General features: G+C 41.2%; 1 protein-coding gene across 1 annotated transcript in view; it reads left to right on the top strand.

The window, feature by feature from the left end:
• The first annotated feature begins 5,125 nt into the window (after positions 1-5,125).
• ptchd4 (patched domain containing 4) overlaps positions 5,126-18,581 on the top strand; it is a 271,230-nt gene continuing 257,774 nt past the window's right edge. The window contains exon 1 of the mRNA XM_049590660.1: positions 5,126-6,079. Coding sequence (XP_049446617.1) covers positions 5,480-6,079 — 600 coding nt within the window. The 5' untranslated portion in view covers positions 5,126-5,479. The remainder of the gene's footprint in view (positions 6,080-18,581) is intronic.

Here is an 18,581-nt window from a genome sequence, read left to right on the forward strand (position 1 = left end):
TAGTTTTGATGCCTTCAGTGAGAATCTACAATGTAAATAGTCATGAAAATAAAGAAAACGCATTGAATGAGAAGGTGTGTCCAAACTTTTGGCCTGTACTGTATGTATACATACATATAGCCCCAAAAGCCCAGGCCAGGTGTACAGATAACCCAACATGATGCTGTTGCAAGTGTTTTAGCACAGGAATTGTTTGGGCAGGATGAGAGCATGACAGTGAAAGTGAAAGCATGTGTCAGATGCCAGAGGCGTGAGAGATGGTAACCCTGATCCTGTTACACAGATGTATCATTGTAGAGGACCACAAAAACCTGTCTAGCTTTGCTGATTTGCCAAACACAGTAACCTTCCATACAATTGTGGCTGGCCTACAGCTTGTTAGTTAGTTATACTAGATCTGCCGATGTCAGCACAAAATGAGAAAATGCAACTTTTCTTCGTAATTTCTATTTGTCTATTGCCCCCCTAGTTTGCTGGTTAGCTAAGCTGTGCTCCAAAGAGGAAAACTGAGGTCTAGCACAGCAACAGTGAGATTATTTTAGTCTCCAGAGGCCATGTGTGGGTGTGAATTTGGAGATGTATTCATGTCTTTATTTGTGTTTGCATGTGTATCTGTCAGTGCGTGTCTGTAGATAAAATTGCATTTGATCAGCCTAGTGTAAGGGCTGTGCTATGTGCAGTGTGTGTGAGAGTCTTTTTGGAGGTGCTGATGGATGGCTTTGATTAGCACTGTGGACAACACTTGAGCCCTTGGAATGCCCTGCAGGATTAACAGGACATTGCCAGCATTTGGGAAACATCCACTCAGGCAGAAAATCACTTTCATAAAGTAACACAGACCCTTAACACACACAGAGAGATAGAGATAGAGATAGACAGAGAGAGAGAGAGAGAGAGAGAGAGAGATACTCAAAGACATATGGAAGATACCTCATTTAAATGGCTGAATCCAACACAAGTAAACACACACTCATACAAATAAGTCGGCTGTACTTGTATTTTATTAGTCTCCTCACCCTTCGTAGCTTTTTGTTCACACTTGTGACCAGTCTGTAGCTCCGTGGGTAAAAGGCTTGAACTGAGCCTGGGAACCCTGTGAATCTGCGTGCTCATACATTGTGACCAGATACACCTGATGGGTATGACTGACAACTTGTGGAGCCTGCGTGCTTAACGCAGAAATACATATCAATTTCAGTTTTGGCTCGCCTATTCTCGCACTGGGGACATGAGGTGAGCATAAACCTAGCTTAGCAAAAAGGGCCGTTATTGAGGCATTTTTGGAAACAACCAAATTGGCTGTAGCTGGTGTTAAACTTTCTATTGAAGTATTATTTTTTAAATCTGATGGCAAAAACAGTGACACCTGTACACAGACAAATTGATGCTACCCCACATATTGATGCTACCCCATCAAAGCTCATCTTTACCTGCAGTAGTATGTTTACATTTGTCTGTTGCTGAGCACTTCATTGATTGGTTGTATTTCACAGCCCTCAGTACAGTAGTGCAGCTGGAATAAATGTTTGTTGTTTATCTTGTAATAAGCCACGCCCACTTCAACCAGTCAGGACCACCTTAAATATATGGCCTCAGGAATGGCCCTACATCATACCCAGTACCTAGTGGCCAATGTTCACCAAATTCGGTTCACACCCTCACAGTCACATACTAACCAAGGATCTCAGCTTTAGTTTTGATAGCTTTTAATTTGACAAAGATATGGAACAGTTTGCGTTTTTATAGCTAGCTACAAAAATTTGTTCATTAATAATTAGCACATTTTTTGATAGCTTTACATCCCTAACCCTAACCCTAACCCTTTTGTCAGTGGCCTTTCATGTCTACTCATTTTGTGCTAGATATCCTCCTGTGTCTGTTGTTGACATTCCGGGATACCACAACCAACGCTGAGACATCAACAAAAGCACATGGTTAGGTTTAGAAAAAACACCATAATTTGGCTCTACATTCATATGAAAAGCAAGCACCAGGCTTCCAGGTGGTTTGTTGGACCCATCCACCACTCCTCTCACCCGCCCTATAGGGACTTTCCTGCTACTATTACTTTACTGGCAGCATTTCAACCTGACACCGTCTAGTGGATTATTGCACCACTGCGACAGGTGCCACGTGGCCTTGTCATGAACTGTAACCACCCATCTGTGTATCATACTGCTGCCACAGGTGTCATCCAGCTGATGGATGGTATTACACCACAAAAGGTTCGGTCCGGCTGCATTAAAAACTGATGCCACCTGGCAGAATATCCCCCTACCGCGAAAGGTGGCTTTTGGCGACAGGTGTCTGATGACGAAATCACATACAAAGTGGCGGTATTTTATGACTTCAGACTTAGAACTGATTGGAAAGGGCCTGCCTAGAGCCAGTGTTTGGTTTGTCCGCTCTGGGCTACTGTAGAAACGTGTGGTGAACATGGCAATCTCCATAAGCTACCACACGTAGATATATGTATATGTAGATATAAATGGCCCATTGTTAGTTAAGAAAAACACAATTTATGGGCGGGTGGATCGATACCAAAAAGAAATTAGTTTATATCTTCTACGTCATAAATATTCATATTTTATGGGTAAAACTGTGTGTGCAAACAACATAACGTTGTTATGAGCTCATCTAGTGCGTGTACTCGTTGCTCTTCTACTGCTTTTGTGTTGTCTTTACTCAAACAAGTAATTCCAGATCCAGCAGCGTCTTTAGTTACACTTTCACCTGATGTCGGCAGTAGGAGGATGGTAAGCTCACCTCCCAGTCCTCCTGTTTACTGCTGGGGGCTGATGCAGACCCTAAGTTGTACTATAAATAGAACCACACACGCTTTTGCATGACTGTAGCTGTCTGTGCATGTTCAGTGCAGAAAGTATGTCCAAGCCTGTCTAGTTTTATCTGACCTTTATTATCAGTAATAGATTAATGAAAAGAATAAATAAATAAAAACAAACAAATCAAAAACACAAGAAAGAGAACTTGAAGAGAACTGCAACTGACAAGAAAAAATCCTCAGCATCCAGACCTCTCACACACAGAGACAGAGTTCACTGGCAGAGTCTGTTCACAGAGGCTCAGACAAGCAGGGATGGGCAGTATTTCTATTACTTGTATATAAAATACGTATTTCAATTACATTTGAGTATTTTGTAATTTGTATTTGATAAGGCCGATAAAAAGCAAATGTAATACAAAATACTTTTGAGTGGAGTAATTTTGTATTTAAAATACACAAAATACTTTCTCCACGAATCAAAAAACAAAAAACAATAGGCTACACATTCTTATATTATTGGATGTAACAATATTTTTTACTTTTTTTTTTTTTTTGAGAATATTTTTATCTACATGTATATGTTTTTTTAAACTTGAGCCATTCAGTGTGCCCTTCAATGACCTAGTGGTCTGTTTTACTGGACTGTGCATAACATAGGAAACTGTATGTTGTTGTGGTTGATGCTTGGGATGAGTATGCTACAAATTAATTGCCTCACATGGGATCAATAAAGTTGTCTGAATCTCAATCTGAATCAATAAATAATATTTTAGGGTAGCCTACACCAATAGCTGTGACCAAATTTGCTACTATCACACCGTTAATGCATGTTGTTCTTTCTGGCATAGTTACTTGTGGTCTCTAATTGCAGCATGTAAATTTTGGGCATTTTTGGTCAAGGACTTTTTGAGTTATTCACAAAAATATTTGAATTGGTTAGTATCGCGCCACCCATGGACGAATTGTGGGTATTCTTTCTGGTAGAGTTACTCATGGTCTCTAGTTGCAATATGGAAATTTTGAGCATTTTTGGTCAAGGACTTTTTAAGTTATTCACGAAAAGCTTTGTGGACTGACCAACCAACCAACCGACCGACAGAGTGACCTGTCGAGCTGCGGGTCGCATCTAAAAAGAAAAAGAAAAAAAAGTATTTTCTGTATTTGAAAATACAAAATACATGTATTTTATTTTGATACATTTTCTGGCACCAGTATTTGGTATTTTATTTTGATACATTTATGTGAGGGGTATTTTGTATCAGAATACATTTTGATGTATTTCTGCCCATCTCTGCAGACAAGGAATATCCAGTAGCATAGTGAAATTAATATATTAGTCAAATCAGATCTGCAGTACTGTTAATGATACAGTTTCAAACTGTATTTGCTCATCATTAGTTGTTACTAAAGCAAACTGATTACTCACCTCATAAGTCATAACACACTGTTTTCCCCTACACTAAAAAACCCACTTTAAATAATAAAAAGAATCATATTGGTGTTAATATCTGTGATTATGGCCCTGTTTTACTTGATATCAGATCCAAAACAAATTTTGTGGTGTCTCCCTCTATTAACACAAAGATTCTTATTTTCAGGTAGTCAAACGCTAAAAAAAAATAAATATTTAATTATATTCCATTTATACCAATATATCCCCTGAATCCTACATACTGGACCTTTAAATGGTCCTCATTCAATGTCCTTCCATGTAACATTTTCACACTGGCAATAAATAGACTCCAAAGTAAGTCAGAGAAATGTGTCAAAAATAGGCTGGAGGCTGCCATATTCATGCATCTTCTCTATTTAGTAACAAAAGAACAATAGATGGAAAGCTGCTTGACAGCTGCATCCATTTTAAAAATAGGCCTACTTGATTAACAGAGGCGATAACAACTGGGGTTGTTGTGGTGTGTGTGTGTGTGTCTTTCTTTGGAATGATCACTCGCCATTTAGGCAGGTTATTTTGGCGAAGGAAAAAAAAGATTCAGGGAGTTGTGTTTGGCCTGGTGCTGTCACACCTCCCTGCCTAGCCTGTGTAAACCACTTAGCATGAAGCTCAACACAAGGTGGGTTTTCCCCATTCATGAGGCCAACACTGACTCATCCCTGCAAGTGCTTTCCGGTCATTCAGCCACCAGCAGGAATATTTTACAACTCTCATGTTGCCTGTTGTCTCCACTTACTAAAATAACCAGACACCGTCATCACCACCCCCCCCTCCCCCACCCCCCTTTTTTTCCTTTTTTTTTTTTTTTTAAACACCGCCACATGATTACAGTTAAGTACATAAATCGGGCGCCACCGCTGGTGTGAGAGCTGCAGCAGGCAGAAAGGAGGCACACATGCTCTTCATACCGCCCCGGCTCGTCGCTGCTACTGCAGCCGATGCAGCGAAGGAGACTCACGGTTCTTTTCCATCATACGGAAGCGGAATGGCTTGAGATCAGACAACACGGAGTCGTCTCGGTCGGCTGATGCACGATGGTTTTCTGACTGGCTGCCTGTCTGTGTGTGTCCGTCCGTCTTGCCGCGAATTGCTGCAGTGCTGTTTTCCAGGTGTTGTGGTGTGTGTGTGTGTGTGTGTGTGTGTGTGTGTGTGTGTGTGTGTGTGTATGCATGCATGGTGGTGTAGCCTGGTGTAATTCTCTTACGAATTGGACTAAGCCGGGGAACGGAGTCTGATGTCACATGTGCTTCATCGGAGGAGACGGGGCATCTGCAAGCTGGATTTTGTGGAGGATGCTGCGGCAAGTGATACACAGAGGGCTCAAGGCTTCGTTTTACTGGCTGGGCTTATTCGTTAGCAGGCACCCCGTTTTCTTCCTCACTGTCCCCGCGGTCCTCACCATCATTTTCGGATCTACCGTGCTGAGTCGGTTCAAGCCGGAGACGGACCTGGAGGTGCTGGTCGCCCCAACTCACAGCCTGGCGAAGATCGAGCGGAGTCTCGCCAACAGCCTGTTTTCCATCGACCAGTCGAAGCACAAGCTGTACTCGGATTTGCACACCCCCGGCAGATATGGCAGGCTGATCCTGCTGGCCAAGTCCGGGGGGAACATCCTGGAGCTGGCCGACCAGGTCCTGCAGGTCCACAAGCAAATCTTGGATTTGCGCGTCAATTACAAGGGATTCAATTACACGTTCGCGCACCTCTGCGTGCTGAGCCACAGGGACAAGCGCTGCCTCTTGGATGATATCATCACCATCTTCGAAGATATCAGACAGGCCGTGCTTTCCAACAGCACTTTTCACAAGGTGCCCGTGAGCTATCCCAACACGACATTAAAGGTGAGATTTGATTTCATACTGCAGTTCTTTTTCCATGCATGTCAGCCAGGCCTGTGCAGCCCCCCCGCCCCCCTCCATCAGAGCTGGTGACAGAGCAGCAGCAGCAGTCAGCATGTGAATAGCTGTAACAGGCTGGCCCTCGGAGCTTGCCATGATTTCTGAATGAACAAAGGGCTTGTATTCATTCAGGCTGTGATGTGGGGCTGCAGGTTGCTACATTTATCAGCAGGTGAACCCTCTCCATAACACAGACAGCTGGCTTTGCAGTTCTCGGCCTCCGTTGCTGAGGCTGGTATGGATTGCTTGCATGTAGCCCCTCTTCAGTGCCTGCTCTCTGTTCCTTTGCGTTAACACACACACGCACATGCACACACGCGCGCGCGCGCACACACACACACACACACACACACACACACACAAACAGGGATGTCCTGTCTGTTTTTTGATGCAGTGTCTCCCCCTTGCCTTCTCCTGGCTGCACATGCTAATCGACTCCCTGCTTGCCTGGATTCCTCCTTTCAGTGTCTCTGTGGCATCTGGCTGTGCACATGCAGCGGCATCATTCGGCAGCAATAACACACAACTGAAGATGCTGCATGTGGACAGACACACAATAGGCCTGCGTATAGAAGTGCAGATGTGCTCTGCAGATGGAGCTCAGTTATTCAGTTGATCAGGTGTGAGGCTTTTACACACTACACTGTAGCAGATGATTTTGTTGAGATGATTGGCCTTGGTTTTTGTGTTAATACAGATGAAACCAGTTTCCATCCTTGTCACACCACAAGACAAGAGCAATAAGTTTTTGGTTTATTCTGAATTTGCTGTATGACGTGTGCTATTATATTAAGTGTTTGTAATCAGTTTGGGTTGTTTTTGCTTGAGACTGTTCGCAGCGCTGTACTGGTTTGATAGATAACATAAAATCAACACACACACTATAGCAACCAGCTAATTCAACACTAGAGGACCCGTTTGTGAGGCACACACCACTGTACAGTGGTGGAAAAAAGTTTTCGGACACCCTTAAAATTTTACACAATCTCAAATATTATCATGAAATATTTGTGGAAAAATCTTTTTTGTGTTTCAAAAGGTGTGGCTGCATTAGACAGATACAAACAAATACAAATTATATTGTTTTGTTTATTGTTTAAAAGAAAAACTAACAAAACTAAATTCTTGACAGTTTCAATATGTCAGTTTTCAACATTGTCGGTATCAAAGTCAACAAATAACAGAGAATGTGTTCAAAACTGAACAAAAAATAAATAAACCATCACATCATCAAATTAATATTTAGTAGTCCTGCCATTGGCACGTAGTAGAGCTCTAATCCTGGCTGGCATGTTCCCCATGAGCGTTTCACACTGTTGAGGGGTAATCTTGTCCCATTCTTCTTGAATTACTGCTTTTAATTCTTCTAAATTCTTTGGTCTATGCTTTGAAACAGACCTTTTGATAATCCACCACAGATTTTCAATGGGGCTCATGTCCAGGGATTGAGCTGGCCACTCTAAGATCTGAATACTGTGCTCCTGCAGCCAAGTTCTACTGGCCTTGGATGTGTGGCAAGGGGCATTATCTTGTTGAAACATCCAGTTTTTACCTCGACAGAACAGTGCACGCGCAGAAGGGAGCATGTGGGTTTCGAGAATGGTACAATACTTGGTAGAGTTCAATGTCCCATCACAGACAGATGACCAACACCAGCAGCACTCATGCATTCCCAAACCATGATACTGCCCCCACCATGCTTGACAGTAGGTACTGTACATTCTGGAGATAATGCTTCGCCCGGCCTTCTGCGTACCCTCACATTAGTAGGAGGAAGATAAAGCTGGAAACTGGACTCATCTGACCACAAAATCTTCTTCCACTTCCTGGCTGTCCAGTTCTTGTGTGCCTGGGCCCACTGATGCCGGGCTAACCTCTGTCTCTCATTGATCAGGGGCTTCTTGATAGCCTTGTAGGACCTTAAGCCATGATCTAAAAGTCGGCCACGTACAGTGTGGGTGGAACACTGGACACCAGTTTGGTTTGACCACTGCTGCTGAAGCTCCTGTGATGTCATTTGGCAGTTTTGCCTGCACATGCGGATCAGGATGCGGTCATTTCTTGCTGAAGAAACCCTTGGACGCCCAGATCTTGGTTTGTCTTCCAAGCTGTTGGTTCGCCTGTATTTCTGCAGAGTGTATCCAACTGCTGAAGGACTGCATCTGCACTTCCTGGCTATCTGGCGGCAGCTGTACCCTTCCTGGCTGAGAATCTTTATCTTCAGGCGTGTTTCCTGCGTTAGGTTCCTTGTTTTAGCCATTTTTGTGTCTGAAGAACTTTCAAATGTGCTGGCTTTATGTAGACACGAAGCTTGGCAACAAAAATTGTGTCTTTTAATAAAAAGAACGACCTTCATCACTGGTACCAAAATGACCCAATACTCAAAATTTCTTATGTATTTTTATGGAACCAATCAATTTTAAGTTTTTAATGGCTTTTTTAGGATTTATTTAGTATTTTGGCTGTGACTGTACTAAAAGAAATTGCACTTGAAGACCTAAGAGTGATTCTTAATGCAATATTTCACAAATGCATGGGGTGTCCGAAAACTTTTTTTCCACCACTGTACACTGCTCTTTCCCTATCTGCCACAGTCATACTATAGCCTCAACCTGACACAAGCACATATTTAATGTCTAACAAGCCTGGTCTCCAGCATGGCAGCTTGTAACTTCCACTGAGAGCTGCTCACCAGCATGAGAGGCACCAGTATCTGAGTGGAGTAGTGGAGCCATCCATCACCCTGTTGCACTGTTTGCCTCCTAATATTTCGGTGAAGGGACACTTTGTGTCATCTTGCTTGTATGACAAGTGGAGTTACATTTGGTTGTGGCCCTGGCAGTTTTTGTGTAATAAGCCTGTTTATTCAATTTAAAAGCACAATAGGAGTCTCATAAAAAAGTGATACAACATAAAATATGATTCTCTTGACATTCCATTGCTGTCCATTGAAAACCATTCATCTTCAATTTAAGAAGTTTAGAATTTTTCAGATAAACTAAAGCATTAAGCATTCCCTAAAGGGTTGAGAAAATAACAAGATAAATATGGTAAAGATAAATAATATCATGTAAAAACACACAAAATTAACAGAAAATGCAGTTTAACAAATCTGAAAAATGGGCCATTATTCTCAGTTTATATCCACCTTATTCCCAACCCCCATGGTACTTTGCATGAATTATGGGCGCAATTTCTGGTGCCAAATGGGAACCGTCGGTTTCCAATAGTAACATTACCTAAAGGTACGCTAATCCTTTTCTCTAGGGCTATAGGGAAATAAAACATGTGAAACACACCCCCTGTGACACCTCTTGACAGGATAACATGATCATACCTCCGCCATCTCTGACAACCATCTCAAAGCATTTGTTTTCCGTTTAATCCCAAGTGTGTTAGCAGTTAGCTTTCCTTGATCCAATAACAAATTTAACAGAGCCTGAGCTAGCTTACAGTAAACATCTACTCCATCTAAAAGATGATTTATTAATTCCTACTACTCTTAAAGAGACACTAACACATTCGGCAACCATTTAACATAATTTAGTATGAATTTTAGCTCCATGTAAAGTGAATGAACATGATATTTCCTAGAGCTGGGTTGAAAAAAATAATTTAATCGATTTGAATCGATTTTCCTTTAAATGGCACAATATTGATTCATTAATTAAAAAATTAAAATTAAAAACTGTTTATTTTCCCCTGTGGAGGTGTTGTACAGCAGACTGCACCAGCAGTACTATCAACCCAGATAATCTCGCGAGATCAGCATTTAGCACCTGTGGTCATGGCGAGAGATCTCGCGAGACAGCCGGACACTGAATGAAGACAGAGCAGCAAACAATGGTGGGAGCACGTCCACTGAAGGCATGGGTCTACGGTGTATTTTTCTCACTCGCATTTTCCTCTGAAAATATAATGCTAATAATCAACGCATGTTTATTAAATGCACATCAGTTTCACAGAAAAGATTAAGAAATACCACTAAGCATCAGCACACTGCTAACTGTCGCCTCAGTTTGTGCCTCATACAGATCTGCTGGTAAAGTTAACTTAGCTAGCAAGCGTGATAAAAGACGGCAGAGAGGTGACGTTGTGCAAATAAACCAAAGATTTATTAATTTTCTGTAGCAGTAAACACATGGGCCGATAACAAATGTGTTAAATAACTATGCTAAAACTTTACAAGCTATTCAGGGCTGCCGACGATAATGTTAACATGACAAACAGCAAGGCTAACGTTATGGCAAACAAGCTAACATACTGACACTCCTCAGACACTCAGACACACACACACACACACACACACACACACACCGAACAGCCTCTCAGTCCTTCCTTAGCCGCTAACGTTAGCTTATGTACAACACAAGTACCACACAGAAGCTTTTACAAAGGGTCATAATGTGCTTCTAGTGACTGTCAAATCGCCAGCGAAGTTGTTTACACTGCGGACATGGAGCTGTTAGTGCCTGCTCCCATGGGACAAACATCCTCTGAAAAGAAAGACGGTTCACTCTGCCCTGCCGCCAGGAACAAACTGTGGGGCAAAGATCCCCCAAAGTGAAGAGGGTTCACTTTACTGCAGGGTTCACCTACGTTGTTTCTCTTCTGATACAGTCAATGTGTGCATCACAACCACTGTAGTGTATTGCGGAAAAAGCTTTATAAGACGGTTACAGGCAGCAAACTTGTGGATGTCCTTTGTTTACATTTTTTGTAGCCACTTTATTTAAATTGTCTGCGTTGTGATTAGATTTAATATAAAATATTTATTTTTTATGTGTCAGGTAATGTTAAATAAAAGTACATGATGACTAATGTACTGCTTTGGGGTCAATTCTTAATGTAAACAGTATTTTTAATAGTAATCCACCAGGTCAGAGGGTTCCTTGTTAAATATACTTCGTTAGTTGTCAGAACATATCTTAATATCCAAGCAAATTTTGTATCATAATTGAAATATACTTGACTGAATCGATATTAAACTGAATTAAATCGAATCGAATCGAATTGTGAATCGAATCGAACTGAGTCCTTGAAAATCGAATCGAATCGATCTGGAAAATCTGAATCGATACCCAGCCCTAGTATTTCCTAGCTGATGTTCCACTCGTCTGCCTCAACAACACAGTTAACACATTTTTATAACTGCTGATTTATTAAATCAGAGTTCTACTCAGTGAAACACGATGTTGATGCTGTAATACTATCAATAATATAGAAATAAAATCTACAATTGTAGGCATTTATCTTTATAAGATATGAAAGAAGTACGGTAAATCAGTAACACATTCACAGCCTAGCTGACTAAAATTTAAGGTACATTGCTGAGTTCAGGAGGCCGTCAGGCTGAAGAAGGAGGCCTTTTGGGTCTGGCTGGTCCAGAGGTGACCTGAAGCAGCAGACAGCTACCGGTTGGCCAGAACGGCTACAGCTGTGGTGGTCGCTGAAGCAAAAGCCATGGGCGTGGAGGAGTTCGGGGAGGCTATGGAGAAGAACTTTTGGTTGGCCTTAAGGAAGTTCTGGCAAATTGTTAGACGCCTAAGGAAGGGAAAACAGGGCTCATCTCAGGCTGTGCTCAGCAGAGAAGGAGAACTGCTGACCTGAACTGGGGTCATCATCGCGAGGTGGAAGGAGCACTTTGAGAAACTCTGAACCCAGCTGTCACGTTCTCTGTGGAGGAGGCAGAACCTGAAGACTCTTTGCACCCATATCCCTGGCTGAGGTTGCTGAGGTAGTCAAAAAGCTCTCCAGCAGCAAGGCACCGGATGTAGATGAAATTCGCCCTGAGATGCTGAAGGCTGTGGACATTGTTGGGCTGTCTTGGCTGACATGCCTTTACAGTGTTGCATGGAGGTCTGGGTACGGTGCTTGTGGAGTGGCAGACTGAGAGAGAGTGTGCTTCAGTTACTGGGGTATTGCACTGCTCAGCCTCCCACAAAACGTTTACTCCAGGGTGCTGGAAAGGAGGCTCTGACCGAATGTCAGACCTCTGATTTAGGAGGAGCAATGTGGATTCTGTTCTGGTTGTGGCACAGCGGACCAGCTCTTTACCCTTGTAAGGCTGTAGGAGGGACTGTGGGAGTTCGCCCATCTGGTCTACATGTGTTTTGGACTTGGAGAAGGCTTACAACTGCGTCCCTCAGGGAGTCTTGTGGGGGGCACTGCAGAAATATGGGGTACCGGGGTTGGTGCTACAAGCCATCTGGTCCCTCTATGACCAAAGTGAGAGCTGCTTCTGCATACGTGGCGTTAAGTCAAACATGTTGGCCTCTGCCAGGGTTGCCCTTTGTCATCAATCCTGCAGACAATGTGGTTCTGTTGTCTTCATCACACCCTGAACTGCATGCACTCCTGTAGTTCACTACTGGAAACTGGTGGATTGCCCCCTATGGGTTAGGAGAGAGTTTCTGCCTCAGGCGAGGGAGTTCAAGTATCTCAGGGTCTTGTTCATGAGTGAGGGTAGAACAGAGTGGGAGATGGATTGGCAGTTTGGTGCAGCTTCTGCAGTGATGCGGGCGCTGTGCTGGACCAGCGTGGTGAGGGAGTTGAGCTGGAAGAAGAAGCTTTTGATTTACTGGTCCATCTATGTCCCAGCCCTCACTTATGGTCATGAGCTTTGGGTAATGACCGAAAGAACGAGATACAAACGGCCAACATATCCACTTTTTCCCCACCTGATTTTAGTGATCATCAAGTCTCTTCTGTAGCCATATAATATAATCATATTATGCATACTCTTATGGTGATGGATGGCCCACCAGCCAATCAGAATGCTCGGTTGGAACTAAATGTTGCATGAATCAGAATACAATACAGCAATATATCCGACTGGGTAGGCATTGGGAACCATGTGCCTTGAAGAGCCATGAGTCTACAGGTAGTCATTCCAGACAAACTATAGCAGGTGATTTCAGTGATTGGTTAACTTCTAATGTGTAAAAATCTGTGCATTTTGAAATGCTGTTTGCTGCTTGTTTGCTCATTTCTCTGGAAAAAAAAGTATAAATCTAGACGTCCAATTAATAAAATCCTTTTATTAGTTAAAAGACATATAAACAAAAAAACACAATCTAAAAACTGCAGCAAAAAAGTGTGGCTTATAATTGGATATCATCTGCATACTTAACTTTGTGCAGTTACACTTAAATAGCAGGAGCAGACTCAGGACACAGCCCTCAGAGGAAGCGGTGCTCAGTCAGATGATGTTGGAAGTGCTGTTTCCAAACTGTACTGACTAGGGCCTGTCTGTGAGGCAGTCCTGTAGCCATTACAGAGAGGGGTGCTCAGGTGTATTTGTCCCAGTTTTTGTTTGGGAATGATTGCATTGAAAGCTGAGCTGCAGTATATGTACAGCATCCACACGTGGGTGTTCGTTTTCTTCTAACGTTCCAGGCTTTGGTGGAGTGCATACGGTGATGTTATGACCAGCCTCTTGAAGCATTTCATCATTATGGGAATGAGTGCTACAGGGTGGTTGTCAGATTATGGTGCAGCAATGATTTGACATTGGAAACAAAGTTCAGTTCATTTTGATAGTATTGTGGTGGTGGAAGAAGTCTAAGAGATACATCTGAAAACGCTACATGTAGATGTCAGATTCAGAAAGTTGTGATGGATATTTTTTTCCTGTTTTCATATGTTCAAATGATTAATTTAGTAAACAATTAGCTTATTGACTAATGAGCAGGCCCAAACGGAATCTGCAGATTTTTTTTTCATTTTCAGCTTTGATCCAAAATGAAAATCTGCGGAATTCTATGGAATGTTTTTTTGCTTATAATGTGACAGACAATATTCATTTTAATTTTTAAACAAAAATAACCTCACACAATACATAAAAACCTAAAATTACCTCAAGCAGGCTAAAAGAACTTTTTTTGGATTTTAGGAGAAACTTTGAATCAGAAATTTGATTTTATCATGAGTACTTACAGAAAAAATTGGAACATTTGTTGGAAAAGCGAATCAACAAATTGTGGAAAACATGACTATTAAAATGGAAGGTTCAATATGGAGTGGAGAGAACAAAAAATAATTTGCCAATCTATTAAAAATGAACTAACAGTAAATATAAGGTTTAACATTTCTTGTCACTACACCACTAACTTTGATTTTGATGCTAACTGAATACAGTTCCTAAAATCTGCGAAGCGCATATTCCGTGTGTTCCTGATGATGAGTAAGGGCTTCAACTAACAGTGGTCTTTATCATCAGTTGATTTACTGATATTTTTTGTGTAACTGATTATTCATTTGGTACATAACATGTCAGAACCCAACCCCCACAGCACACTGGCATTACCATTAACGCCTCACTTTGCACTCTCCATGTTCCTAAATCCTTCTCTCCGTCTGCATATTTTACAAGCTGTCTGGGCTAATTTATTTGCCTGACTTCTTATGCTTCATCCTCCTCTTTGATGTCACAACCGGGGTTTATTTCTGGGCTTGTTATACACAGTCTTTGTAAAAAGTCCTACTTTTAGCTGAGCTGAACTTTAGCTCTGTTCCCAGAAGAAAATGCTTAAAATATATATTCTTTGTTTTGCTCTGTCTGTTGTATTTTCAGCTTTTATCTTTTTAAACTGCCAGGTATTACAAAAATGAAAACACATTACACAATATGATAAAAAGACAGCAGATGGAGCTTCATGAACAAATCCAACTGGATGATTCCAACAAATTAAGAACTACGTCAAATGTAAAAATGGATAACAATATCAAAGTAAAGTTATGCAGAATTCTAAGGAGATAGTGAAAAATGCTAGAAAAAATGGCAGCTCTTGACCTGTTTCATCCTGCATTCATACCACCAGCATCCACATCACAGTACTAATGTTGGATGGCAAATTAGAGCCATTTGCCAGGTGAAGTGCCAAAGTTGTTATAGCAACAGATTGGACATATGGCAACGCTGGTATGTGATTATCTGCCTATAGCCAGTAGGGCCCAAATATTGGAGTTTCCCTTAGGGCAAAGTTTGTGGCAGGTCAAACAAATATGTATTTCTGTTATCCAGTTGCCCAAGTTGTATCGGTGAACATTTGTTATTGTTGAATACAGAAGTCCCAGGATGGCCTTGGTTTCATATTACATCACATAACACTACAAGATCTCAACTTGCATAATTATCTCAGGATCTTGGGTTCAACAGATCACCATCATCAGTGGAACAGTTAATATGACCCATATTTTCTGCTTTTATTAAAAATGTCTTGTCAGTTATTGGCTGAATTTCCACAAAATTTGATCAATGTATCCTCACAGATTGGTTGGTATGATGTCCTACAAAAATGCAGACACAATAGTTCATATTCTATCCTTACGAATTAAGACCTAACGATTGACATTACATCCTTAATTTACGTTTTTGTAATGAATCAACCTGCTTCCTTATAAGAGCACTTGCAGCTGCTTCCTTGTTTACTGTCAGCGCCTTGGTTGCATGATTGCAGCCTTTCAAGTTTTTTGATAGCACCAATTTTCAATTTGGACAAGCTGTTCCTCAGTGAGCCTCAGCTGTATTGTGTGTTTAGTGCTAATTAGCAAATTTCAGCATGCTAACAAGCTAAACTAAGATAGTAAACATGTTAAACACTATAGTACCTTCTTATCATTCAATCAATTAATCAATTTTATTTATCAAGCCCAATATCACAAATCACAATTTGCCTCACAGGGCTTTACAGCATACGACATCCCTCTGTCCTTTGGACTCTCGCAGCAGATAAGGAAAAACTCCCCCAAAAACCCTTTAACAGGGAAAAAAACCCAGTAGAAACCTCAGGAAGAGCAACTGAGGAAGGATTCCTCTTCCAGGATGGACAGACTGTGTAATAGATGTTGTACAGAACAGATCAACATATTAAATTAACAGTAATCCGTATAACACAATGAGACAGAAAGAGAGACAGAGAGAGAGACAGAGACAGAGAGAGATGCAGGACAGGCGGTAACGGTGACACCTTATGACAACATTAATGAAAGTAATAATATTATAATTATGATTCTGGATATTGTGGTACAATATGTTGAAAGTATATATTAATATCTGATTGTATACATATGTGACAAGAATCATATGTATATAATAACAGTAGAAGCATGACTAATGATAACAGCAGCAGCAGGAGGCATCTGGCAGGACCACGGCGGCAGCACAACCACACACGTCACACTATCCAGGCACCACTGCAATATAAGTAAACCTGCGAGACAGTAGAGCACAAAGGCTCCGGAGAAGAAGCGGAGTTAGTGACATGCAGTACGGTCGAGTTAGCAAGATGCAGTAACAGGACATGAGAAAGAGAGAGAGAGAGAGTGAGAGAGAGAGAGAGAGAGAGAGAGAGAGAGAGAGAGAGAGAGAGAAGGAGAGAAGGTGCCCAGTATATTATTGGAGGTCCCTGGGCAGACTAGGCCTAAGTCAGCCTAACTAGGTGCTGGTACAAGGCAAGCCTGAGCCGGCCCTAACTATAAGCTTTATCAAAGAGGAAAGTCTTAAGTCTAGTCTTAAATGTGGAGACGGTGTCTGCCTCCCAGACCGAAGCTCCTGATCTACTTTTGGAGACTTTAGGGACCATAAGTAACCCTGCATTCTCAGAGCGCAGTGTTCTGGTTGGATAATATGGCACTATGAGCTCTCTAAGATATAACGGAGCCTGTTAGTACATGTGCCGCTGCATTCTGAATTAGCTGGAGAGTTTTTAAAGACTTATTAGAGCTCCCTGATGATAGGGAGTTACAGTAATCCAGTCTAGAGGTAACAAAAGCATGGACCAATTTTTCTGCATCTTTTTGGGTCAGGATAGGCCTAATTTTCACAATATTATGCAGATGAAAAAATGTAGTCTGTGAGGTTTGTTTCAAATGAGAATTAAAAGACTTAAAAGAATCTTGATCAAATGTTACTCCGAGGTTTCTTACGGTAGTGCCATCTAGAGAAACTATGTCATCAGATAAAGAGTCTCTGAGTTGTTTGGGGCCAAGAACAATATCTTCAGTTTTGTCTGAATTTAACATCAGGAAATTGGTGCTCATCCAGGTTTTTATGTCTTTAAGGCAATTATGAAGTTTAGTTAATTGATTACTTTCTTCTGGCTTCATAGATAAATACAACTGTGTATCATCTGCATAACAATGGAAATTTACAGAGTGATTTCTAATGATGTTACCTAAAGAAAGCATAGAGTAAATAGGATTGGTCCAAGCACAGAACCTTGCGGAACTCCAAAACAAACTTTGGTACGTAAGGATGATTCATTATGAACGTCAACAAAGTGACAATGATCAGATAAATAAGATTTAAACCAGCGTAGTGCAGAACCTTTTAGGCCAATTAAGTGTTCCAGTCTCAGCAGTAGAATTTGATGGTCAATAGTGTCAAACGCTGCACTAAGATCTAATAAAACAAGTACAGAGACAAGTCCTTTGGCTGAAGCAATCAGAAGGTCATTTGTAAATTTAACTAGTGCTGTCTCAGTGCTATGATGCACTCTAAATCCTGACTGAAATTCCTCAAATAAATTATTATCATGGAGAAAATCACACAGCTGGACTGCAACTACTTTCAAGGATGTTTGAAAGAAAGGGAAGATTAGATATTGGTCTATAGTTGGCTAACACCTCTGGATCCAGTGTGGGCTTTAGATAAAGAATTCTTTGCGGTCAATTGAGGAGAAATCAGGGAGAAGCAATCTAAATATATATTAGGTCTTACAGCTGTGTTTGAGGGCATGTACTATCTGAGGACAGGAGGTCATGAATTTTGCCTCTAATAGTTAAAATTTTATCATTGAAAAAGCTCATAACATCATTACTGCTAAGGGCTAAATGAATACAAGGCTCAATAGAGCTGTGACTCTCAGTCAGCCTGGCTACAGTGCTGAAAAGAAACCTGGGGTTGTTCTTATTTTCTTCTATTAAATCTGAGTAAGCTGAGTTGATCTAGCATTGTGGAGGTAATCATCAGCATGTTGGCATTATCAAAGCATTGCTGTACCTGAGTACAGCCTCACAGAGTCACTAGCATGGCTTTAAACTCTTGTTTTGTCTGGTCTAATGAACCATGATCAAGATATCTATTGATCTGGATATTTAACAGTTAAAAATAATCTTGTCAGTGGTCTCCGTGGGAAAAAAAGTGAAATGGAGACAGCATTTGTAAGTTACCTTGAATATATCATTGGCACGTCTGTATATGGGCTGCAACTAATGATTACTTTAATTATGGATTAATCATTTAGTTTATAAAACAGCTAAAAATTTCCCTTTTACCAAAGTCCTACATGATAGCCTAACACTTGTCTTGGTAGGACAAAACTGTTTTTTTTTTGTCTAACCAACAGTGCAGAACCCAAAGATACTCAGTTTACAATAATAGTAAAGAGTAAAGCAGCAAATGGTATTGTAGCACTGCAAAATCACCCAGAAAGTAATGAAT

This window comes from Epinephelus fuscoguttatus, linkage group LG11 (genome assembly GCF_011397635.1).
Source record: "Epinephelus fuscoguttatus linkage group LG11, E.fuscoguttatus.final_Chr_v1".
In the NCBI taxonomy this organism is placed as follows: Eukaryota; Metazoa; Chordata; class Actinopteri; order Perciformes; family Serranidae; genus Epinephelus; species Epinephelus fuscoguttatus.